Source organism: Falco biarmicus, chromosome 4 (genome assembly GCF_023638135.1).
Source record: "Falco biarmicus isolate bFalBia1 chromosome 4, bFalBia1.pri, whole genome shotgun sequence".
In the NCBI taxonomy this organism is placed as follows: Eukaryota; Metazoa; Chordata; class Aves; order Falconiformes; family Falconidae; genus Falco; species Falco biarmicus.
Window position 1 is genome coordinate 41548467 of NC_079291.1, and position 21316 is coordinate 41569782.

General features: G+C 37.7%; 1 protein-coding gene across 1 annotated transcript in view; it reads left to right on the top strand.

The window, feature by feature from the left end:
• PLXDC2 (plexin domain containing 2) overlaps window positions 1-21316 on the top strand; it is a 271468-nt gene that overhangs the window by 238110 nt on the left and 12042 nt on the right. Inside the window, exons 10-12 of the mRNA XM_056336805.1 lie at window positions 2502-2562; window positions 5415-5568; window positions 6923-6961. Coding sequence (XP_056192780.1) covers window positions 2502-2562; window positions 5415-5568; window positions 6923-6961 — 254 coding nt within the window. The remainder of the gene's footprint in view (window positions 1-2501; window positions 2563-5414; window positions 5569-6922; window positions 6962-21316) is intronic.

Below are 21316 nucleotides of genomic sequence, written 5' to 3' on the forward strand. Positions count from 1 at the left end.
TAAATGAAGGTCTTAAAAATGCAGTCAGTAAAGTGGGTGGTGCACTGAAATGACAGTTTCCAGAATTCTAGCTCAATGACGCAGCAATGATAGTAGTTGCTATGGCTGACATCTCATTGGCATATGCCTCAAAGGAAGTTCACAAGCAGGTTGACTTGGAACCTATCGTTCCTGATAAAGCTGCTTTCTGATAATATTGTTTGGACTCACCATTGCATCAGTAGAAAATGTTAAATAAACAATGCCCAGGGTTTAATGTATTTTTCTTTAAGTTAGGGTCATCTGAAGAATGTCTTGCATGTTTGGAAGACCCATTCCAAGTCCTTGCATGTTGAATTCAACTTTTGGTGGTTAATTCCTGGGGAAAGTCAGCCCCAGCAATGTTACTTGCCACCATATTTCAGTAGTTTCTCAGAAAAGGATTAAGAACTGTAAATGAGTGTGCCTTTGGAGCCTTTAAATTTGACACCATTTAGACACAAGGTAATTTTTTTTAATAAAAGGCCATTAATCCTACTGGGTCTAAGTACATTTGGGTTTGAGTTAGTGTGGATATGTAACTGCAGCAATTGCCTCTGTTGTAGGAATTTATGGAGTAGCTTGATGTCATGTCTAAGTGTTGGCTTGATTGTCTGATGTACAGAATATCCTCAAACCCATCAGATTTTAGCCAGAACAGTAAGACTAAAATGAAATGTGTTTGTGAGTATTCATTACATCTGAAAATTAGATCAATTCTCCTTCAAGATGGGCACAGAAGTTGCTAATGAAGCTCTTCAAACTTTAGAGAAAAGTAGGTGAGACTGAGACTTCAAAAAAAAAATGTTCTATTCATACCTGGAATGTTATGTTATCATTTCTTTCTGCTTAGTAAGGTCCTCCTTGTCTCAAATAGTCAGGGAGACAGACTACCACAAAGGTGGAGAGGCAGCACTGAGCTCCCAGCGTAGCACTGATTCACCCACCCTTCAGCAGGGAAAAACTCATTATGGTGGCTTTGTTCCATTGCATTGGGAAGGAGGCCTCTGTACTTCTCTGGATTTCATTTCTAGTTTGGGCATCTGTTTTTCTTCACTGCAGTAGGTTTTTGGAAAAGTCAGTTGCTATAGAGTGAGTGATAATTTATACCTGTTAGGACGGGTTTGGGTTTTTTTTGTAACATTGCAAACAGTGGAATGTGGATCAGTGCAAGTACAAGAGTCAACATTTTCTCAAAATCTTTTGCCAAAGACATTGTAGATTCTGCCCCGAATAATTCTGTGGAAAAGTTTATTATCCCAAGCGTGTTGTTAATGTTGTTTACATCCTCTTGTAACATCCTCTCCTACTGTAGAATGATTCCACTGTTCCATTCTTCCAAATGCACCTGTTTACCTTGCTTGAAGTAGGATAGTACTTAGTATGTCTTGGCATCTTTCAGTTCATTAAGAACAAAAAATTACCACATAAATATAGCTAACTGTTACAGTGGCCTTATTTGCTTGTCTAGTCTTAATAAAAGACTGAGAAAGTTTTTTTGCTGTAAGCCAGGTAAGTTATGACCGTGGGTGCCAAATGACATCAACCTGTCTCATAAAAAAATAGAACAGGAAATGAATGCAGAAACCAAAAACAAACAAAAAACACCCCCAAACCCAACCCTAACTGGGGAGGTTCTCTTTCAAAGTCGAACATCATGGTTTAGTTGTTTGCTTGCCATTTTAATAATGTTTTCTGTTTGTAATGCTACTGTTGTCTAGGAAACCCTAAGTTACTGTGTGAACACTGATAACACTCATGACATAGGGATTGCCAGGGGGATCATTAAAGTGCTGCAAGTTGCTTTAAAATTTCTTCGCTACCTCTTGCAAATAAGAAAAGGTATTGCAAGCATGTTATTAGCCTCACCTAATTTGATAAGACATATGCATGCAGCTTCAGTTTTCTGCAGCTAGCGAGGAGGTAGAAGCAGTTGTACAGTATTCTCTAATTGCTATGAAGGCTGTTCAGAGGTTGTTTTCTGAATCTGTGAACGCTGATCACATCGTTCTATGTGTATCTTGATATCTCAGATCACCTTGCCTGGTAAAAGCAGTGACTGGTTCACTGCACCTTTGTGGGATTAAATTTTCCTGGCTAAGAAGGAACAAGACGGAAATAATTAAACCCATTTACATCCATATGGCTGACATCAAACTTTAAAATGCTATGGCTCAGTCCAGTCTTAAGATTAATTAACCAGTGGAATGGAGACATTCTGATTTAAGAACTATAAATTTAAAAAAAACTAAAATAAAACCTCATTAATTGAAACACCTTTCACTGAAGTGGATTATGTGATTGACTCCTATTGCAAGCAACAGCTTGTTGAGCAAAAGCAACACCATGTAAATCATACGGATTTTTAAATAAATCTTATCATTTACTTACTCACTGTCATTCTCTTCTTTTCCTCTCGTTCCTTTCTTGTTCATATTTCCCTTCTAATTCCATCTGGACAACTTCTATTTCATCGTTTAAAGATGCTCCAGTGGATTTGACCGTCACCGGCAAGATTGGGTAGACAGCGGCTGCCCTGAAGAGGTATGTGAGTAGCTTACATCCTCGGCCCATCAGAGGCCATTTATATACCTGCAATGCTTTTGATTAAATTCTTCAGATTATGAAGCGTAGTTTCAAGGCCAAAGACATGCTATATTTATCTTTATCATTCAGTGGAAATGCTGTAAGGCGTAATAAAGAAAAATAGGCTGAGCAATTTCACTCTCCATTTGAGGGAATAAAATGGACACAAAGTAAAAATCTTACCTCTTAGAAAATACTTTAAATAAAAAATAAATATACCAGAAAGCCTGCCCCAAAACAATGCCCCTGCACTGGTTTTCTCTTAGATCTCTGACGTTTGCCTGAAAAGGGGAAGAAACTGTGATGGTCCTTATCTCAGAAAACCCTCTGACAGAATAGTCTCAGGTGAAAAACAGACATTGCATTTTGATTATGAAATCTGGTCAAATAAATTAGTACAGAAGAAATTACATAGATGAACTCAGAGAGATTAAAAAAAAAAAAAAGAAAGAAAAAAGCAAGGCCTTTGGATTTCCTGTCATGGAGGGGCAGTGAGATAGCAAGAAAGATATCTGATTGTAGTAGTGATAGACTGTCAAACGGACTATGGGCCTCCTCTAAAAGAGTTGTTTGGGGTACTCCTGGACCAGAACAGTTTATTTTCAAGACACATATATAAGCATCTTACTGTCAGTTCTTTCCCAGCATCTTCCCTTTAGAAAGTTTTTTAGTTTGGGGTTTGGGTTTTTTGGTTGGGTTTTTTTGGTTGCTTTTTGTTGTTTGGTTTTTTTTTTTTATTTGGGGATTGTGGTAATAGGAACAAATTAATTTATGACACTTTTAATCTCCTGTTGGCCATAAAAAAGCAGTTACTTTTCCTTTTTGGCTGAAAGGGCTAAATTCTGTCATGAGTTCCAGCACCATTGCCCTTCTGAAGTATAACGTCAGGTGAAACAGAGGGCAAAACATAGTCCCAAGTGTCTAGTTAGAAAAGCACATTTGGTTTAATTCTCAGTAGAAGCAGAGAGTCGTAACGATACGAATCCAGTCTGATGGAAGAAATTTTTTTCTTGTAACTGTAATTGCAAAATAACTGCATCCTACATACTGCCTTGTTACACAGCCTTGAAGCTTCAACTTTGCAGTTTGTAATCTGCTGATTTAAGAATGGAATTTCTATGAGATGTATTGTCTTGGGGGGACAACTTCCTCAAGAACATAAAATAAAAAGTCAGTGAGAATATGTGTTGTGATGGTGCGCAACTTTTGTGTTGCCTTAATCCAGGTTGTAATTAGCTAGGACTCATATGTACCTGTAGATGAAGTTATCCAAAAACTGTTCTCTGTAGGACAGTAGCATCGCGTTCTGCTTCTCCCTTCTTCTTTCAACACAATTAGTATTCCAAGGCTTAATATGTGGTCTGAGGGGGAAATATCGGTGCACTAAATGTATATGAGAAACTAATAGTTTTATTTACACAGTTTCAGGCTACTTGAGTGCTGCTCACAGTCCAGCTTTCAGGCTCTCTGGAGTGGAAGCAACAGCTTACTTAGCATCTTCCAGAATGATGCCTGACTTGACTGCTGGAGTTCAATGAAGGATCAATAATTAGCACACAGAGGTTAATTTTAGATGTATTCATTCAAGAGGATGAATAATGATGATTCTTATAATAATGTTTCCTTCTTTGTAATATAGATTTTGAGCTAAATTTTGATTAAATTGCATCAGTGAAATTAACAGTGGTTTTCAAACTAAAATATGAAGAAATCTAAAGAATAATTATACCACAGGTAATGATTTTTTTTTAATGTAATACATTGTTTCTGATAAAGTAAAGGACAATAAAATATCCACGCATATTAAATGAAAGACAACATCCACTGGGTTTTGACAGCCAGATCTCAATAAAATGAAGAGACTTTTTGGGATTCCACTTCTCATTAAAATGATTGGAGACAGCAGGAGTTACAGGCAGGGTCCCATATTTGCTGCTAGGTAAATGGATGTATTTTCCTATGCAAAACATAAAAGAAAATATTCATTACACTGGCAGAATTTTAAAAGTGTCCAGAAATTTAAAGAAATACTCGAAATTTATATAAAAATATTTGCCCATGAAAACAGAACTTACATTATTATATCATGGTGAATATTATTTATGGTGTGCTAATAAAACATAATCATGTTTTATTTATATTTATTTTATATTTTATAATACTAATATTCAAAGCTAATTATGGTTATATGCATGTATAATATGTGAAATTTTAATATTATATAAACTGAAAAGGCTTAATAGGCATGTAGTGAAAGTTGCTTTATAGTGTGTTACATAAATATTCTATAGGCTGAATAAATTCACACATGTTACATTTATATGCATATTCCTCTGTGATAATTGCATGTATAGCCTAATTAAATGCTCTAGTTAACTACGTATTATGCACTATGAAAGGCTACAATTTAATTCCCATGTATCTTTTTTTTTAACGTGTGTTATGGCACCCAGACCAATGGCAGTGAACATTCACAATAGAAAAGTGAAAATCTGAATGGTAATTTTAGGTATTAAAACCTGATTGGGGGAAATAATGTTTGACATTCAGGGATGACTTTGAAGCCTTGTCTTAGACTACTGAGAGTTGTAAGTTTTGCAGCTAAATGAAAAATATATGTTGCTGAATGCTGTGTAGACCACTTCAAAAGGGAGGGGGGTGGGGGGGTGGAAGCTCTGGAAATTCCTTGATTTACGGTTTCCATTTTCATTCTTTTTATCCTGACAGCTTGTCCATGCTTAAATACTTTACTCAGTTATAGTCTCCACTGAGAATTAATTTTCTCCTTTGTTTTTCTTGTTTCCCAACAGTCAAAAGATAAGATTTGTGAGAAAAATATAGGCTCAACTGAAGCACCTCCATACTCCACCACCACCCTTCTGCCAACCACCACAAAGTTCAGAGTTTTAACAACCACCAAAGGATCCACCCCTTCCCACCTGCCAACTAGCCTGCCCACAGAAGGTGAACTGTGTATACTGCATTATTCTGTAGTCCAAATATGTCATTTACAAGTCCACATGAAATTTAATTCTTTTAAGTATGTGCTTATGTTGACCTTTTCTCTACAAGGCAGCCAAGGCAATATCTGCTACTGGTTTTAAATTGCAACTCGCTGTCGCAACAATAAGGTGCAAAAGGGAGGAGCACAGGAGCACAGGCAAGCCAGGCAGACTTCTGGAGGACTTGTGGTTACAATAAGTTTTTCTTGTTCCTGTAACCATCAGGCCATAGTCCAAAACCTGTTGAAATTGTAGGGGAGAGCCCTGCTAAAGCTAGTGAACAAACTCCCATCACAGACTTAATAAATTTTTAATCTCTTTAGGTATTCTATTTAGCCAGGTGAAAATTAGAGATAACCCAAATTAAAAACCTCGTTGAAATCTGCCTGTTTACTTTTTTTCAGTCAGTTGACACTGTTCTTTTCAGATGGTGCTCACTGTTGTGAAATAGTTTCTATAGGCTTCTTAACCAAATTGACTGGGTAAGTGATGGTCTGTCAGTTCTCATCCTTGTCCCACTGGCTGCTTGAATCTTGCCTTTCTGTCGTTGAGATATCCTGCTTCCCTGCTTCTGGAGAAAATTCAGCTGGGTAGAAAAAGCTAGCTCAGATTAATCAAATAGCATCTATAAAATGGGAGAGGGAGCTGGGGAGAATTTTCTATTGGAATTGTATGTTAACACAAGAAAAGGTACCAGGTACAGGCAGATTTTTTAAGCAACCTGTGACAGGAAAATCTGAGCTGAAGGCATTTCAAGGTGAGGATCTACTAATAAGAAAGGTTGGTTTTGTTTGCAGCAAGAGAAGTTTAGAAACTTTCAATACAGGATTTGGACTGCATTAACAGCATTATTCCCTGGCATTTTGTTCATTAAAGCTCACAACAAGAGGAATATGGAAATAAAAGTGATTTAAAACTGGTAGACTTTTTCATGATTCTTAGAAGAGGAATTAAGTCATTTTTACATGTTATTGTCATATGTTGGTTCATATAGTCCTTAATATGATCAAATGCTCAAGCTATGTATGAATATGTAACATAATTAATTATTTGTAAGTGTTACGAGACAGACTCTAGTATCCTTATCAACAAGTATTTTGAATCCTTCTTTACACTGTAACACTCTCATGTTATTTAGTAGTAAGGAAGTAAAGCATGGCTCAGTGTAAGTAAGAACACTACAATCAAATTCTCACTGAGTACCTAATCGTTTTCTAATTGTTGGATTTCTCTGAAATTAGAAAGTCATTCCCACAATAACTCATGACTTAGAAAAATGCATTTTCCTTTAACTAAATTTTGAATTTCCTTTACAGATGACACCAAGATAGCACTGCACTTAAAAGATAATGGAGGTAAGAGATTATCTTTCTGTCTGTAAATAATGTCAGTAGTTTGTCAAATTATACCCCACTGAACTTCCTTAATCGAAATCAGATTGTAGAAATAGTTTTTACTAGACTACCAAGGGACTTCAGCCTTCCACATCTGTGTGGAAGAGCAGCGGGACAAATAAGCTTTGTAACTGCTTAATAAATTAAACATTTACAGCTCTCTTTATAAAATTTTAATAAAACAGCAGGTTTTATTAACTTCCAATTATGGACATATTAAGTAAATTTTTAACTGTATTAATACAATTAACTGTATTGTAATAATACGGTAGCATTTAACTGTATTAAGAGAGGATATGGTGCTACTTCTAAGTAATAATATTGTGCTGTAAATGCATTCATACTAGTGAATTATTACATGATGTTTTGTTAATAACCATATCAATTTCATATCTGTGTCTCTGTACTAACAGAGACCCTGTATTTCTGCATGCACATTCCCCGTGCGAGTTAATAAGATCACCTTGTCTCACCGTTAAAGCCTCTGTTAAATGAGGCTCTGCAGGGGACTACTTTTGTCGTCATCTTCTTTGTGGGTTCAAGGGCTGAGACCTGATGTTTGCTCCTTCTCCCTTTGAAGCTGATGAGAATTTTGCTACTAGTTATAATAGGACTGGGTCATTAGATGTAGGCTGTGTCTGTATTCACTGCCATCGTGGAGTTTGCTGAGGGGAAAGGAAAGATTTGGGTTGATTTCTCTGGTCTATCAAAGCAGAGGATGATTTGCTGAGCCCATTGAAATAAATTGTATTTCCACTGATATAAAGGGAAATATTATTGGCTCTGACGGCCTTTCCTCCAGGCAGGGAGCACCAAGCCTCCCTCAGGCACAGGCGAACTGGCAGACAAGCATGGCAGCAGGCACAGGCAGGGCACAGGGTGAGTCCAGCAGCTCAGGGGCAGTAGCCGGGGTCAGCCCCAGTCTAGTGACCACCGGCTGAGCCTGCAGTGATGAGGCAGGCCCGGGGGCAAAGCAGGACCCAGGTCAACAAGGCAAGGCTGCAAATGGCGAGGGAGCTGGCTATGCACAGCAGCCAGCAGTGCAGCTCAGTCAAGGACCAAAGGAAGCAGCTCCCATCAGCAGTTCCAGAGAAGGTGAGATAATGAACCAGGTCCATACAGGGAGTCCAGCCAGCAGCAAAAGGAGACGGGGCCACTTATAGTCTACAACACAGCACCAAGGTCCATCCAAAGGGACATGGCCCATGACAGGACTGGAGACAAACTCCTTCAGCATAGATCGAAGGTTGGTGCAGGAGACAAGGTCATAGATCAGAGATGGGGCTGACTACAGGTTTACCTACAACATAGCTTAGGCTTGGGCTTGAGCTTAATGGAGTCCCTGAGCCCGTGAGCAGAGGTCCCAGGTGCAGTGGGTCAGGACAGCTGAGGCATAGTGGTTTCTCAAGGCCCTCACATAGAATTATTCAAGTTTTGAAAAACAGCAGTTGTATGTATTTCAGTAACGTTCAGCCATTATTTTTGCCTTCCCTCAAATTAGGAATCTGCTCGCTCCACAGGAGGCAGTTGCCATCCCCTTCCTTGCCAGTCACTCCTCTGTCATTTTGCTGTCACTAACCACAGCACAGCTTGTCACATGCTGTGCTGGGCATTGAATTGTCCATTTGTTGGCAGTGTTATTGTTTGACATGGTTTTGACACTTAAGTGATCCTTGGAATAAGATCATCTATAATCTCAGGGTGGTACTTTAGGCATTTTGTCTGCGGGAACGTCCCTGTACCTTTCTTTCTCATTCTTCTTGAAATAAAATTGCTTTTAATTTTGTTCTAAAAAGTGCTTCAGTGCTCTTAAAGTTCAATAGACAAGGTGAATCAATCAGCGCTTCACTTGTCCCATTTCATGTCTGCTCTGTACATAAGGTATATTCCCAGATGAGCTGCGCCCACACTCTGCCCCACATACCATTGCTCCATTGCAGGTGGCTGGCCTGGGACCAGGCAGCAGTCTGTCATGAGCATCTCATAAACAGCTCAAAATAGTATGCTGTTATATAAAAAATAATTCAAAAGGTGGCCTAATTTCAACAGGATTGTTTTTTCACTTGTCTACTCCTTGCCCAAAATCTGAAAAAAAAACCAAACCCACCCTGTGAAAGCAAACAAAATGTTGCACACTAGAACAAGTAAGTGATGGCTGTGGCCTACTTGGTAGAATGAGGTGGTAGGGTTTGTAGCACCGCTTATCTTAAATATAGAAAGTCCATTTCCACGGAGAATGCTGCCGAACTTTAGGAGGAGAAACTGATACCTGATGTGATTATTCATTTTTCTTGAGCTGTTTCTTTTGTTCTTGAAATTGGGAAAAAAAAGAAACTGACTTCAAACAACAATGAAGCAAAGCAACACACCAGGTTTTCTCATTCACACAGTAAACGTAGCTTTTAATCTGAAAAGTTCTTTTTGATGAATCTTCAATTATGCATTGAATTTTCCAGTGACCCCAAGATTAGGCTCAGATAAAACCTTTGCAACCACAGGCACATTCTTTGATTCTCTATGTTTTGTCAGCTTTTCATAAAGAGTAGATTATTTCAGGTCATGAATACAGGGTCTTTACTTTCTCACACTAGATCCTTTAAAACTCTAATGAAAGGGAACCTTTTATAACAGAAAACCAAAGCTATATTCGATCAGTGATCAGCTATGGCTTGATGTGTTCTCGGATGATAGCAGTCAGTGTCTGGTTAGGTACAACAAAAGGATTCCAGAAAAATCCTGCATCTCACATCTGTCTGAAACTTTTGAAACCAAATGTTATAAAGCAGCAACTAAATTCAAATTAAACTTCAGGTTCAGGTCAAACTGCTTTGACTTTTTAATTATATGAGAAAATCACTTGCAAGTTAGTGCTGTAATTTGCCCACAACTTTTTGTGGCATATTTTAACATAAATTCCACATTTGCTTGTTTCTGTTTCTTCTGCCTTCCTTCTTCCTTCATGGCACATGACAGATGCCTAATACATGCATGCCAAACCATTTTAAAATACATCTGGCATGCCATTACAATTTTTGTTAAATCTTAATTCTTTTCAAAATGACAAGCATTTTGTAAGTTTCAAGATATGTCCATCACTACAAATGTATATTTTTGTTATTAATTGCAGATTCTGTTGGATTCTGTTGAGGTTTTTTTTTCATTTGTTTTATAACAAAGTACAGCTGACTAAACAGTTTTATAGCCTAATTTTTCATAAAAATTGTAATTGCCAGTGGCTATACAGTAATGCAGTATTTTCTTGAGACTTGAGAATTCTTTGGTGGATGATTTAGGTGATTGGCCAGCACATTTAGACATTTTATTTGACCTTTTTAGACACTTTGTTGTGATGATTTGTTTGCAATGAGTCCCTCTTAGTCCTTCAGCTTTATAACTCAAAAGAAAAGTGTATGTGTGTTGGACAGTAAGTGTCAGAGAAGCTGCTACACTTCTCATTCATCAAGATGTACAGAAACTGCTGTTGCACAAAAGGAAAGCTGTGCAAAAAAAAACATCTAGCTGAGGGAGAAAGCTGTTTTACTTATTTGTGAGTAAGTCCATCCCAGCATAGGAAATGTCTGTGTACTGCTACTTTCACTCTGTAGTGGACTTTTTCAAAGGTGGTCTAGATATAAACATTAGTGATGTACAGGATTAACGTTAGTGCTATGCAGAGCTTAATTTGATCTTGATAGATTAGGAAACTCTGTAAGAAATGACCAAAATGCAGACCAAGTTCTGCATTCATAAAAAGAATAATTTTATATACCTAATATACAGTGATAAATTTACCCAAGGCTGGTTTTTGTTGTTTTGTTTTGTTGGGTTTTTTTTTTTGGGGGGGTGGGTTTTTTTCTTTTTTTTTGTTTGTTTGTTTCTTTTTTGTCTTAATAGTCCCCTATGCCTGGAAACTAGCTCCCATTAGCCATCTGTCTTCTTAATTTCCCTTGAAAATTGGAGTCTGAGCTCTTCCTACCATAGGAATTCTTGACAAGTTATGGAAGACTCAGTCCTGTTTATTTTGTGTATCCTGAACTCCAGCTGCAACATGTTAAACAATACTTCATGCCTGCCAATAATAATCTCATTTATTTATTTCTAATGTGTTAATCTTCTAAATAATCCAGAAAATGAGACCTATTTCAACAAAGAGACAAGCCAAGCCTTTAAGGAAAAACATAATTTTGACTTAACAAAAATTACTATGACCACACAGTACAAAACAACTATATCGGTTTAACAAGACACTACATGTTAGCTGAGTCCTCTCCAATTTTGAAGTAAAACACGTTAAATCAAACAATGCTAAACCTAGCCTTTGTGGTGTTTTAAACATATTTTAAAATGAACGTGTATGATCTCCACACAGTATGGCTTTGTTTTATCATCAGATCTTGGCCTAGCCACAGCAAAGGGTGTTCCAGAGGCTTCATCGCAGCTGGTGCTAGCCAGGGAGCCACAAGCTCTCCTTTTGGGCCTTTCTTATAGCCAGTGGCAAGCAATAGGCAAGAGGAATTCGTTAAGGTCACCCTTAAAGAAGTGCCCAAAGTGAGCTAAGTTACTATATAGGGCTGCCTGTTGCTGTCAGCCAAAGAGAAGAATCTAAATGATGTGCTAAGGGTGGACATCTTACTTCTAGGTGCCTATGCCTAAGGTTTCATTACATTAATTGTCTTCAGGGTGTCCTAGTTAATCTGTTGTGTTTCAGTTCCTGTCCAGAAACCTGGCAGGCCAAGATTCAGACCTCTTCTTCCACTCTTCTTCATGAAAAAGGGAGGATTTAAGGTTTTAACCATTATTGCAAAAATCCTATTGAGATTAGGTTATGGATTATGTAATTATACATTTACTTCTGTATGTTCCACTTACAAAACTGCTGATGTTCCCCTAAAATAACAATGTTCATACAATTTTAGACAAGCAAGGATTTCCTTGTAGACAACTTGTCATAGTTTATCTATGCTGTACTGTATGCTGTGCTTGTGCAAAAAAAAAAGAGTATCAAGGAGCAGCTCTGGAATGTTTCCAGTAGTGATAGAAATAGAAGGAAAAAAGAAAAGTGTCAGAACACAAAGATAAGAAAATAAAGGCTGATGGATAGAAATGTGTTTAATAGGATAGGAATATGAAGAAAGATAGTTTCAAGAAGAACAATTAGCCACCTTGATAATCAAATAAACCAGAAAGAGCCTTGTAAACAGAGTTTATTGGATTTATTATTTTTTTTTCTTATATTTAGGTAGGGAGATAATTTCAAAAGGAACAAATAAAATATAACTCAAATAAGACAGCATGTCTTCCCATATATTGTTTTTCACACTGTAGATTACAAGCTAGGTAATGCTGACACATCTCCACATTTTATTCTGTTTCTCCATGAATATTTCCAAGCTGTTCCTCCTCTATCATTTCTCAGCAATTTCTTCTCAGCACTAGTTAGAGACAGGTATCAAGACGTATTGGACATCTCTCTTGTTTTCTTCAGTATGATCAAAGCATGATCAAAGCTGAACTTTAGACCCCAAGCAATTTGCTAAATGCTGCTTACTGCTTTGTGCAGGTTTGGCTGTAACACTCAGGATAGGAAAGCATTACCCTTAGAAAAATTGTTGGATCTACCATAGTATGTTGCTGTAAGAGACATGAAATTATGTGCCCAGCATTAATTCATGTTCTTCCTGCTCAGGAAATCTTGTGACTTAAGGAAAGCCTATACAGCCTTGCTAGTGTTCAGTATGAAACTACATCAGTGCCTGCGGGCAGTTATCTCGTTGAAATGGAGCCTTCCAAAGCCAAGAACATAAGCTTGGAAAAGCAACACCCTCTGATATAAGTATTCCCATCTTCCTTGTGCATCAGACACAGAAAGAATCATATTCTGCATAGTATATACAGTGGTCAATGGGCTGCACGCATGTTTTTTAAAGCAAATACAAATGAAAATTGCTGAACTCATCCATTCTGGGTAGAAAATAGAATCATGGATTAATAATCTTTATTCTTAGGACACTTAAATTTGTAGCATAAGGAAATTCTGTTATTTTCTGTTTGTTTCATGGTACTTTAGATTGTGCTTAAATGTTACTTAGAACAAGATGTTTGTGTCTTTTCCAGAATTTCTTGCATCTCTGCTGCATCCCAGTTTTGCTGCCGTTATCTTATTGCAGCTATGATCACAAAACATGTAAAAAACACCAACCCAGTCTCCAGAAAGTCAATCAAATCATGGCAGAGGTTTTCCAAAGTAACAGCACTGGAATGTATCCCCTAGAAAGCAAACACCACTTTCTGTCTTTAGTGGTTTTACGTCATATTAGGCATTATAGCACATTACGTTAAAGAAGCATAATGTTAATGGTTAAAACAGTTTAGCTAAACCAGAACAACTATGTGTAGACACTTTGATTTCTACTGAAGTCTTAACTTATACCAGTTCAGTTTCTCTTTGGTTTTCTAAGCCAGATATAAAATTATATATAGTATCTATTTTTACAGTTGTCATGACTTTGCTGTAAAGGCACATATTTAACTGATTTTGTTAAACACGTACAATTTCTGGTCTTTGTACCAGCTCAAAGGGTTAATGTGAAAACCACATGTAGATCTACACTGAGATCTATGGAGGGCTAAATGTGATAGACTAGATAAACTTTTTAAGACAAGGCTGCGTTACTTAATGTTTTATCTTATCATCTGTTGCTGTCACAGTGCTGTGGCAGTGTGACAACTAGGGCACACAAAGCTCCTGTGATCTGTCTTTTCAACTACCTGTCCTACATGGAGTTACCCCAGCAGCTGCAGCCAGTAGCGCCCTGCAATCTCCTCTACATTGCTCACTCTTATTTAGTGTGAGATGGGTCGCTGTGATGGATGGGAAAAATAGAGGTCAAGTTGAAAGACTAATATCCTTGTACATTTTGCATTGAAGTACCTGGAGTTGTTCTGCCCCCGAAAGGGGGGGCGGGGGGTAGAGTTTGTGTGTGTGTGAGTTTAGTAACTGCCAGCATCGCACAGCTTTAGAGAATAATAGCCTGCTTGACCTGATGGTCTTGTGTTTGCTTTCAGTAGGGTTAGGAGGAGTCAATAGGCTGACTAATTGAAATTCTTCTAATCTGGCAACTTTATGCTCTTCTGGTTTTAGCAACAGTCAGCTGCCTTGCCAAGCCAAATGGCATGATACAATAGAGTACAATATTGAGCTTCATGATGGCCACTGCTTGATGCTTGCATTGTAAGCTTACCACGGCCTCAAGCAACTCAAACTAAAATCAATACTGATGACAACTGTTGTAGTGTTAGGTGATATTTTAGAGCAGAAGAATGAAAGACCTTAGCTAACATGTTTAGAGTGCTTTCATCCTATAAACAGAGGGATTTGATTTTTGTGCACTGTCATCCATTTACTGTACTAAGCAGTTGATCAGTCTTGGAAAGACTTACTGGATTGCCCTGGATCCTACAGAATATTGATAGCAAAACCAGATACTGAATTCAGAATCTGTGGGTTACACTTCATAATATTCTCACTCAAAGACCACTTTTAATTCCTTACATGCAATTGGAAACCAATTTTTAAAGCGTTAGCTGAGCAACAACTTTATAAATCATCATGAAACCAAGTAAAGTTAAGCAATGGCTTAACCTCAAAATCTTAACAAATGCTAAGGGAATGAACCCACAAATCAAGAAAATCACACTCCATTACTGTGAAGAAGCTGAGAAGTTCAGAGCATGCTGTTCCTAGAAAAGGTAGAGAGATTTTTATGGAGATTCCTCTGAGCCTCTGGAGAATCCTTTCAATCGTACTTTCCCTTATTCCCTTGCACAGTCACTATATGTAGGTCGTTAATCATCTGTTCAGAAATCTGCATTATGTACAGGAAAAAAGCTTAGGTTTGAAGAACCATGTTCCTGGCCCTTAAAACAATCAGTCTTCTGGTAGACTCATATTCCAGATGTAAATGGAGGCCCAAAACAGGAAAAAATCCAGTGGCTCTACTGAGCTCACTGTAGGCTGTAACCCTGTTGTGCTCAGCTGTCCTAAACATTATGTTCTCCCACTTTGCAGGAGCGTATTAACTCGAACCCACAGTCATGCAAATAGAGTGATACAGCTGCCAGGCTATAAATGACATACTTAATAGGGTATAGGTGGTGGAGTGACCTTGGATCTGTAGGTGCAGGTTAGCCCCAGACCATGCAGCAACAGAGGATTTCTGTTCTCTGGCTGCCCAAAGAGGAGAGCAGACACATGGAAAGGAGATGTTGCCAAATGGCTTGTAAAGATCTCTTATGTGGAAACAGCTATCAGACACCCTGAAGCTCCTGGATGAGAGGAACCAGATCAATAACGGTCCAAGGATGGCTACAGAAGAACAGTTTTGGGTTTAAGAATGGTCGAATGAGATTAACGTAAGTACAGTAGTGTATTGGACAGATAACAGGGGTAGTAGTGAGGAGGCATAGGTTTGACCTGCCAGATTCAGCTGATTTGCTCAAAGTCAGAATGTTCCATCATCGTCACTGGCAGACAGTTTTATTACTCTGAAATAAACCTTGGAGACGGATGAAAATTGCTTGATTCCTTGCTTAGTTGACTTTAAAAAAGACGGGTGTATATATCATCATAGATTTCTGATACATCAAATATCATCTGTCCTAAGAAGTACATGCCTTTGTTCATATACCAAATCTATATAACTAGCAAAATTAGCAGCACCCCACCAAGAAGCAGAAATGGGCAGCTAAGAAATCAGCCTTCAGTATGTCTTATTTCCCCCTCCAGCTCGGGACTTCAGATTGAGATATGTTTTACAGAGTGAATTACAAAACTTGCAGTCTCTGATGGCATCCCTGTGAACAATATAAAAACAAGTAGTATTGGGTTGTCACAGCAAGTTTTAAGTTACTTAAATGCTACGTTCTTCAAAGATCATCAAGTTCCTGTGATTCTATAATAATTTTTCAGTAATAGTAATAATGATATGTAAGCACATCTAACTTTTCTAAGCTAGTATTTGAAAGGTAGTGGGTTTTATGTAAGAACAATAAGATACTCAATTTGCATTAGTATTAATAGTATGGCACAATCTACTTTAATCAATAAATGTATTTTTATAAGGCTGGATGTGCTACAGCTTCAAAATCACGGTCAGTGCCAAAATAGTCATTACCTAACATGTACATTGGGGAATACAAGGGAAGTTCTGCAGTTAACAACTAAACTATTTTAAAATGGCATGTTTACATGGAGGCTCTGAAAACACTATCACACATTCTGTTCTGTAATGATTAATCTATGTAGTGCATACTCAATAAGAGTAAAAGAGTACATAAATCTCTGCTGTAGATGTAGTTATACCTGAACGTATGTGTTTTTCCAGTCTGCTTCATCTGTAGGAGCTGTTTTCATGCACTTGTATCCAGACCTGTTTTGCCATAAAACTACAACCGTGCCATAAACACTGTCAAGTTAATAAACCAGCATTTCCGTACCAATAGTGCTGCATAGATGTTCTCATACCCATGTGATAGTTTCATATTAATCTGAAGAATCAGCTAAAAATATCTTGGGTTTTGGTAAACAAGGATTCCTCCAGTTGCTGCCATATGACCTAACAGCAAACACTCATTTTATCTTAAAGCATTCCTATATGTGAAGTAATTGCAGGGTTCATTGTCTATCTTTTTGCAACAAATGCATGGTTTTGCCATAAAAATTAATTCATCCAGTAAAAAGAGGGGAGAAAAGAACAAAATTCAGTGCCAAGTTATGATTTTTAGGCTGATTGCTGCTATTTAGGTCATCTATATCCCTGGCTTCGCTAGTATAGCTATGTCAATCGGGAGGATCAAATAAGGTATTGCATTTTATCCCTTAAAGATGCATGAGCATACAAGAAGTGAGTTTGAATTGGGGCTTTTAACCATCTGATCAAAACACAAGAGTAAAAAGAAATGATGGCTTTTGGAAGGAAAAAGCAAAGCTTCATTTTCCAAGTCCACAGAATGAAATTCTACTTTTTTGTCTGTCATTTGCCCTTTGTTCTATGTCACTTCATAAAAAATGAAAGTTTCTATCCAGGAGGTGCCAGAAGTTCTCATATTTTTCCTCCATTTTACCATAAATTTTTATGTATCTCTGCTTTTGCAGTCAGAGATACTAGTCTCTTTTCCATCTCATATCATGAGAGGCGTACATGTATGTATTACAATTTTGTTTTCTCATATAGAAATCTATCACAATAGAAACTGTGTAAACCTTAAATTTAGATACTGGAAAACAATGTATTTCATTATGTTGCAGATCTCGATGGTTAATATGCAATAGTGAAAAAAATAATCTTGAGAAAGCATCCACAATATGGTTACAAACACTCTAAACAGCAGTCCCAGTTTGTGCACAACATTGTTCCTGTTAAAGTTGGCATCACAGTCCCCATGGATTAGGACAAGATTTTTATTCATCGTAATTCCTTGAGGTTTTTTTCTTTTTCCTACTCCAGAAGAAGCTTACCCAACTGTAACTAGAGACATAATACAGTAAAATAAAACCAAAGATAATACAGTCTTTATGTGTTTATCATGCAAAAAATGACAAAATTTTTATTGTGTTTTCACTTTTATTTTTTAAACAGGATTCCAGCAGGAGAAGTTATTTCATGTTTGTATTGTGTATTGTATTTGGGAAAAAAAATTACTTGATGTTTCTGTCCTGTCATTCAGCACCTAATGAGAAGCAGACAAACTTTGGAGATGTTAAAAGCTTTATACATGTGAGAATTTGGGGAGGAGTTATAAATATAGAGTATAATCTATGTATCAGTTGGGGATTTGAGCACAAGAGAAGTTTGGGGAAAGGTCCACTGAGAGCGAGCTCGTTTTGGGAAAGGTTTGTTCATAAGACAAATATCCTCCCATGGGTTTAGCCTTGCCTGGAACAGCAGATGTGCTGTGATAATCTTAATAAGATTTCTGCACCTGAAAACATTTCCAAATCCTTTTTTTCATCTATTTCCCTTGGTGGCTTTTTAAAAGAACTGTCAGTTGATTTTGCAGCAGAGAGTATTTTCAAAGTTGACAACACTGTTTATTGTCTCTGTGCAAAGAGAGTGAAATCAATTTCTCTTGAGTATTCAAGGCCTGGGGTCAATGAACTGAATTTCGATTATGGAAACTACAAGTTACTTACACTTGTTGTCATTTAAGGAAATAATTTCTCGTATTTCATTATTTTTTGTATTTGGCATTCTTATCACTGCACTGTTGTCCATGAAGTGATCGACCCTAGACTAGTAGAAATCTGAGCGGGCAGTTGTCACCAGTGTTATTTGGAAGAGCAATGTTCTTGTTTGCAAAGCTGGATGCTAAACACTGAGAAAATATCAGATCAAAGGGGATTAATTCAACGGCCTTAACAGAGTGGTTGGGACCTTTGCTGAAGCCCAGCATTTTTTAATGTGCAGAATATGATGTTCTGGCTTCAACTGTAACATAGTAACAGTAAAAATTACAGTTAGTGCAAACTGGCCTGAAAATAGGTACATGTGACCAAGTAGTTTAGGAGGCACTGATGTGTCATTGAAGGGAAGAGTCAAGAGTATGAAGCTGTCAAAAAGACAATTATGAGACAGACAAACTATGAATCCTCTGCTCCTTCTGGGCAGCAGTTACTCCTCAGTAGGGTGACTCATACAACTAACTGCTCATCACTGGGAATTAATAGCTCAAGCCAGAGCATGTACAGGCCTTTCCTGATGGCCTTTCAGTTGCTTAATTTGCATTTGTTTGGCAATTTAAATTATATGTGCAAGTCCTAAATACTGTTACTGTGCATGAACAGAAATTAAGACTGGAGCTTGTATATATTCAGCTATATTGTATATATTCAGCTAGTCTCAGCTGAAAGTGAATAGCTATTTAATAAATTATTAATGGCTATGTCAAGTAAAAGACTGCTGCTGAAAGTTAGAGGAACCTTTTTTAGGGTCACCTTTCTTTCCTGTGACCTCCGTGAATCTTGCATCCTCTTATACTTATTTCTACAACTACGAGGAAATTATTTAAGTGCCCTTTGCAGTGGGAATACGTTTGAAAATAGATCTTCTACATCCTAGGCAATACCTCCTTTCTTTCACTGCAATGTAAAGGATGGCCTGGACATTTTCACTGTATGTACTTGGTTAAAGAAAAGAAGAAAAAAAAAGAAAAATCAAATAGGGCTGACCCTACTTTTCTTTTTTAAAAGCTCCTGTACATCTGTATGAACTAAGCTTTAAGAATGCCAAGTAAATCCCTTTGTAGGATTTAGTCAGAGAGAGGCATGGTTCTTGGATGTTGTTAGTGCCTAAGCTCAAACTTGATGTCCACAGTCAGTATAATTAAAACCGAAGTTCCTGTGTGCACAGGTGCTCATGAACTTTTCAGTAAAAAGACAGGTACCTCCAGGATTAGGCAGTACCTGAGTAGGGGTGCATGCTTGCAATTTTTTATTAGATTCGTTAACGCCTCCCACGTCCTAGTTTAGCCTCTCAGATTACTGGGTTCTTTTTTGTTTATCCACTGAATATGTTACTCAGCTCCTTGCTCCACAAGCTATCTCACCGACTTCACATTAAAGAGCAGAGCAGCACTGCAGGGTTTCAGTTGTCCTGATTCAAGGTTGAGGAAATATGGACAAAAGCAGAGGAAGTGTACATGAATCCCTTCAATTCCTCCATAGGTTCACTTCCATGTTATAGTTAGAAATATCTCTTGGCTATGATAATGCATCTTTATTTTCCTTTTCTCCCCGTTGTTGCAATGGTGCTCTGCAATCTGCTGGGTGATGAGCCTTGCAGGCTGGCCTTGATCTGGTGAGAAAAGTGCATGGTGGACGCATGAGCTGTTGCACTGAGATTAACTGTTCCTGTTTTCTGTTATTGCCCCTTTTACAAGGCATTTAACACTACCTAGATCAGTAGACCTTTCTTCTATCTTTCCAATTCTCTTTTTTAATATTAGCGTGGAGTGCTCTACTCACAGTATGGTGAATGGTAAAAAACCATGTGCAGTCATTGGTACTGCTGTCGTTATTGGTTTTACTATTAATAACAATAATAGTAATTTGTTTGAAGTCCTACCGATCACTTGATAGCTATCTTCCAAGAACAAATAAAAGGGATGGTCTCTGGCCTCACAGACCATGGCACTCTAAGACAACCAAACAAATAGTTCAGTGGGATGGCGCAATGAAAAGGATGACTGCAGAAATAAACAATTTTCATTATAGTCAGTTCGGCAAACAAGCATGCTGAGAGGAAATTTAAATGTGGATTTGAAAGAAAATTTCTCAAAAGCAAGACCAGAGAGATGTTGTATGGAGTAAGGCATGGAGGTGATTTGAAGGATTGCCAGAAAGGCAGAAAACAGTGGGAATATTGGAAGAGTGACATAAATTTATGAAGCCAAATGACCAGTGGTCTTCCGGTGTTTCTCAAACCTAGGGCTTCTGAATCGCTTCTTTGCCTGTGGTAGTGGGTAGAACAGCACTTCTCCTTTGTGCAAAAGGATGCCAAAGAATCATTGCTTATCATCATGTTAGTACTTGCTGTGATATTCCAGTTTGTCCAAAGTAGAAATCACACCCAAACAGAAGTTGGCTAGTTTATTGAAGAGACTTTTCCCACAAAGGTTACAGTGTTATTAAAATACTTTCAGTCACTGATTTGGAAGCGCTGCCAACAAGTTGCTTTTGTTAGAGAGACAGCTGTCTTTTCTCCTGACAGGAGCACAGCATTAGTGGCCTCTTGATACCAAGTTTAGTAAATGGATGGTCTTCTGTAATACTTTGATATGATGAGTGTTCTATTCAGACCAAGATTAGAATATTGCAGGGTTATTTAGCATCCATCTGTTTCACTTTTGGCTGATTCAGTTGCACAGGGTGGTTCAAAACCTCTCTCCAAGCTAATGAATCAGGCTTTCAGAATGTGTTTATTAGCTAGACCTCACAAGGGTTTGTGGCCGTCTCAACTTGAACCTTTTTTAAAAAAATACAACATTCAAAATGTATTCAACTAGTATTTCTTGTCTGTAGGCAACTGTGATAGTTTTATGAGAAAACCAAAGCAAAATTCATCATGAAGGTAATTAGAAACTTCAGAATGTCCAGATTGTATTAAAAAGAAAGGATACTAATTTTGTTTATTGAGTTAGAAGTAGTAAAACATTTGGAAATGTCTGTTCATTAAGATTATAAGAGTACGCAGTTGTGGGAAAGAGGCATCTAACATTTTTTCCAACTTGGGCTGTGGAAAACAAGGAACATGCAACACA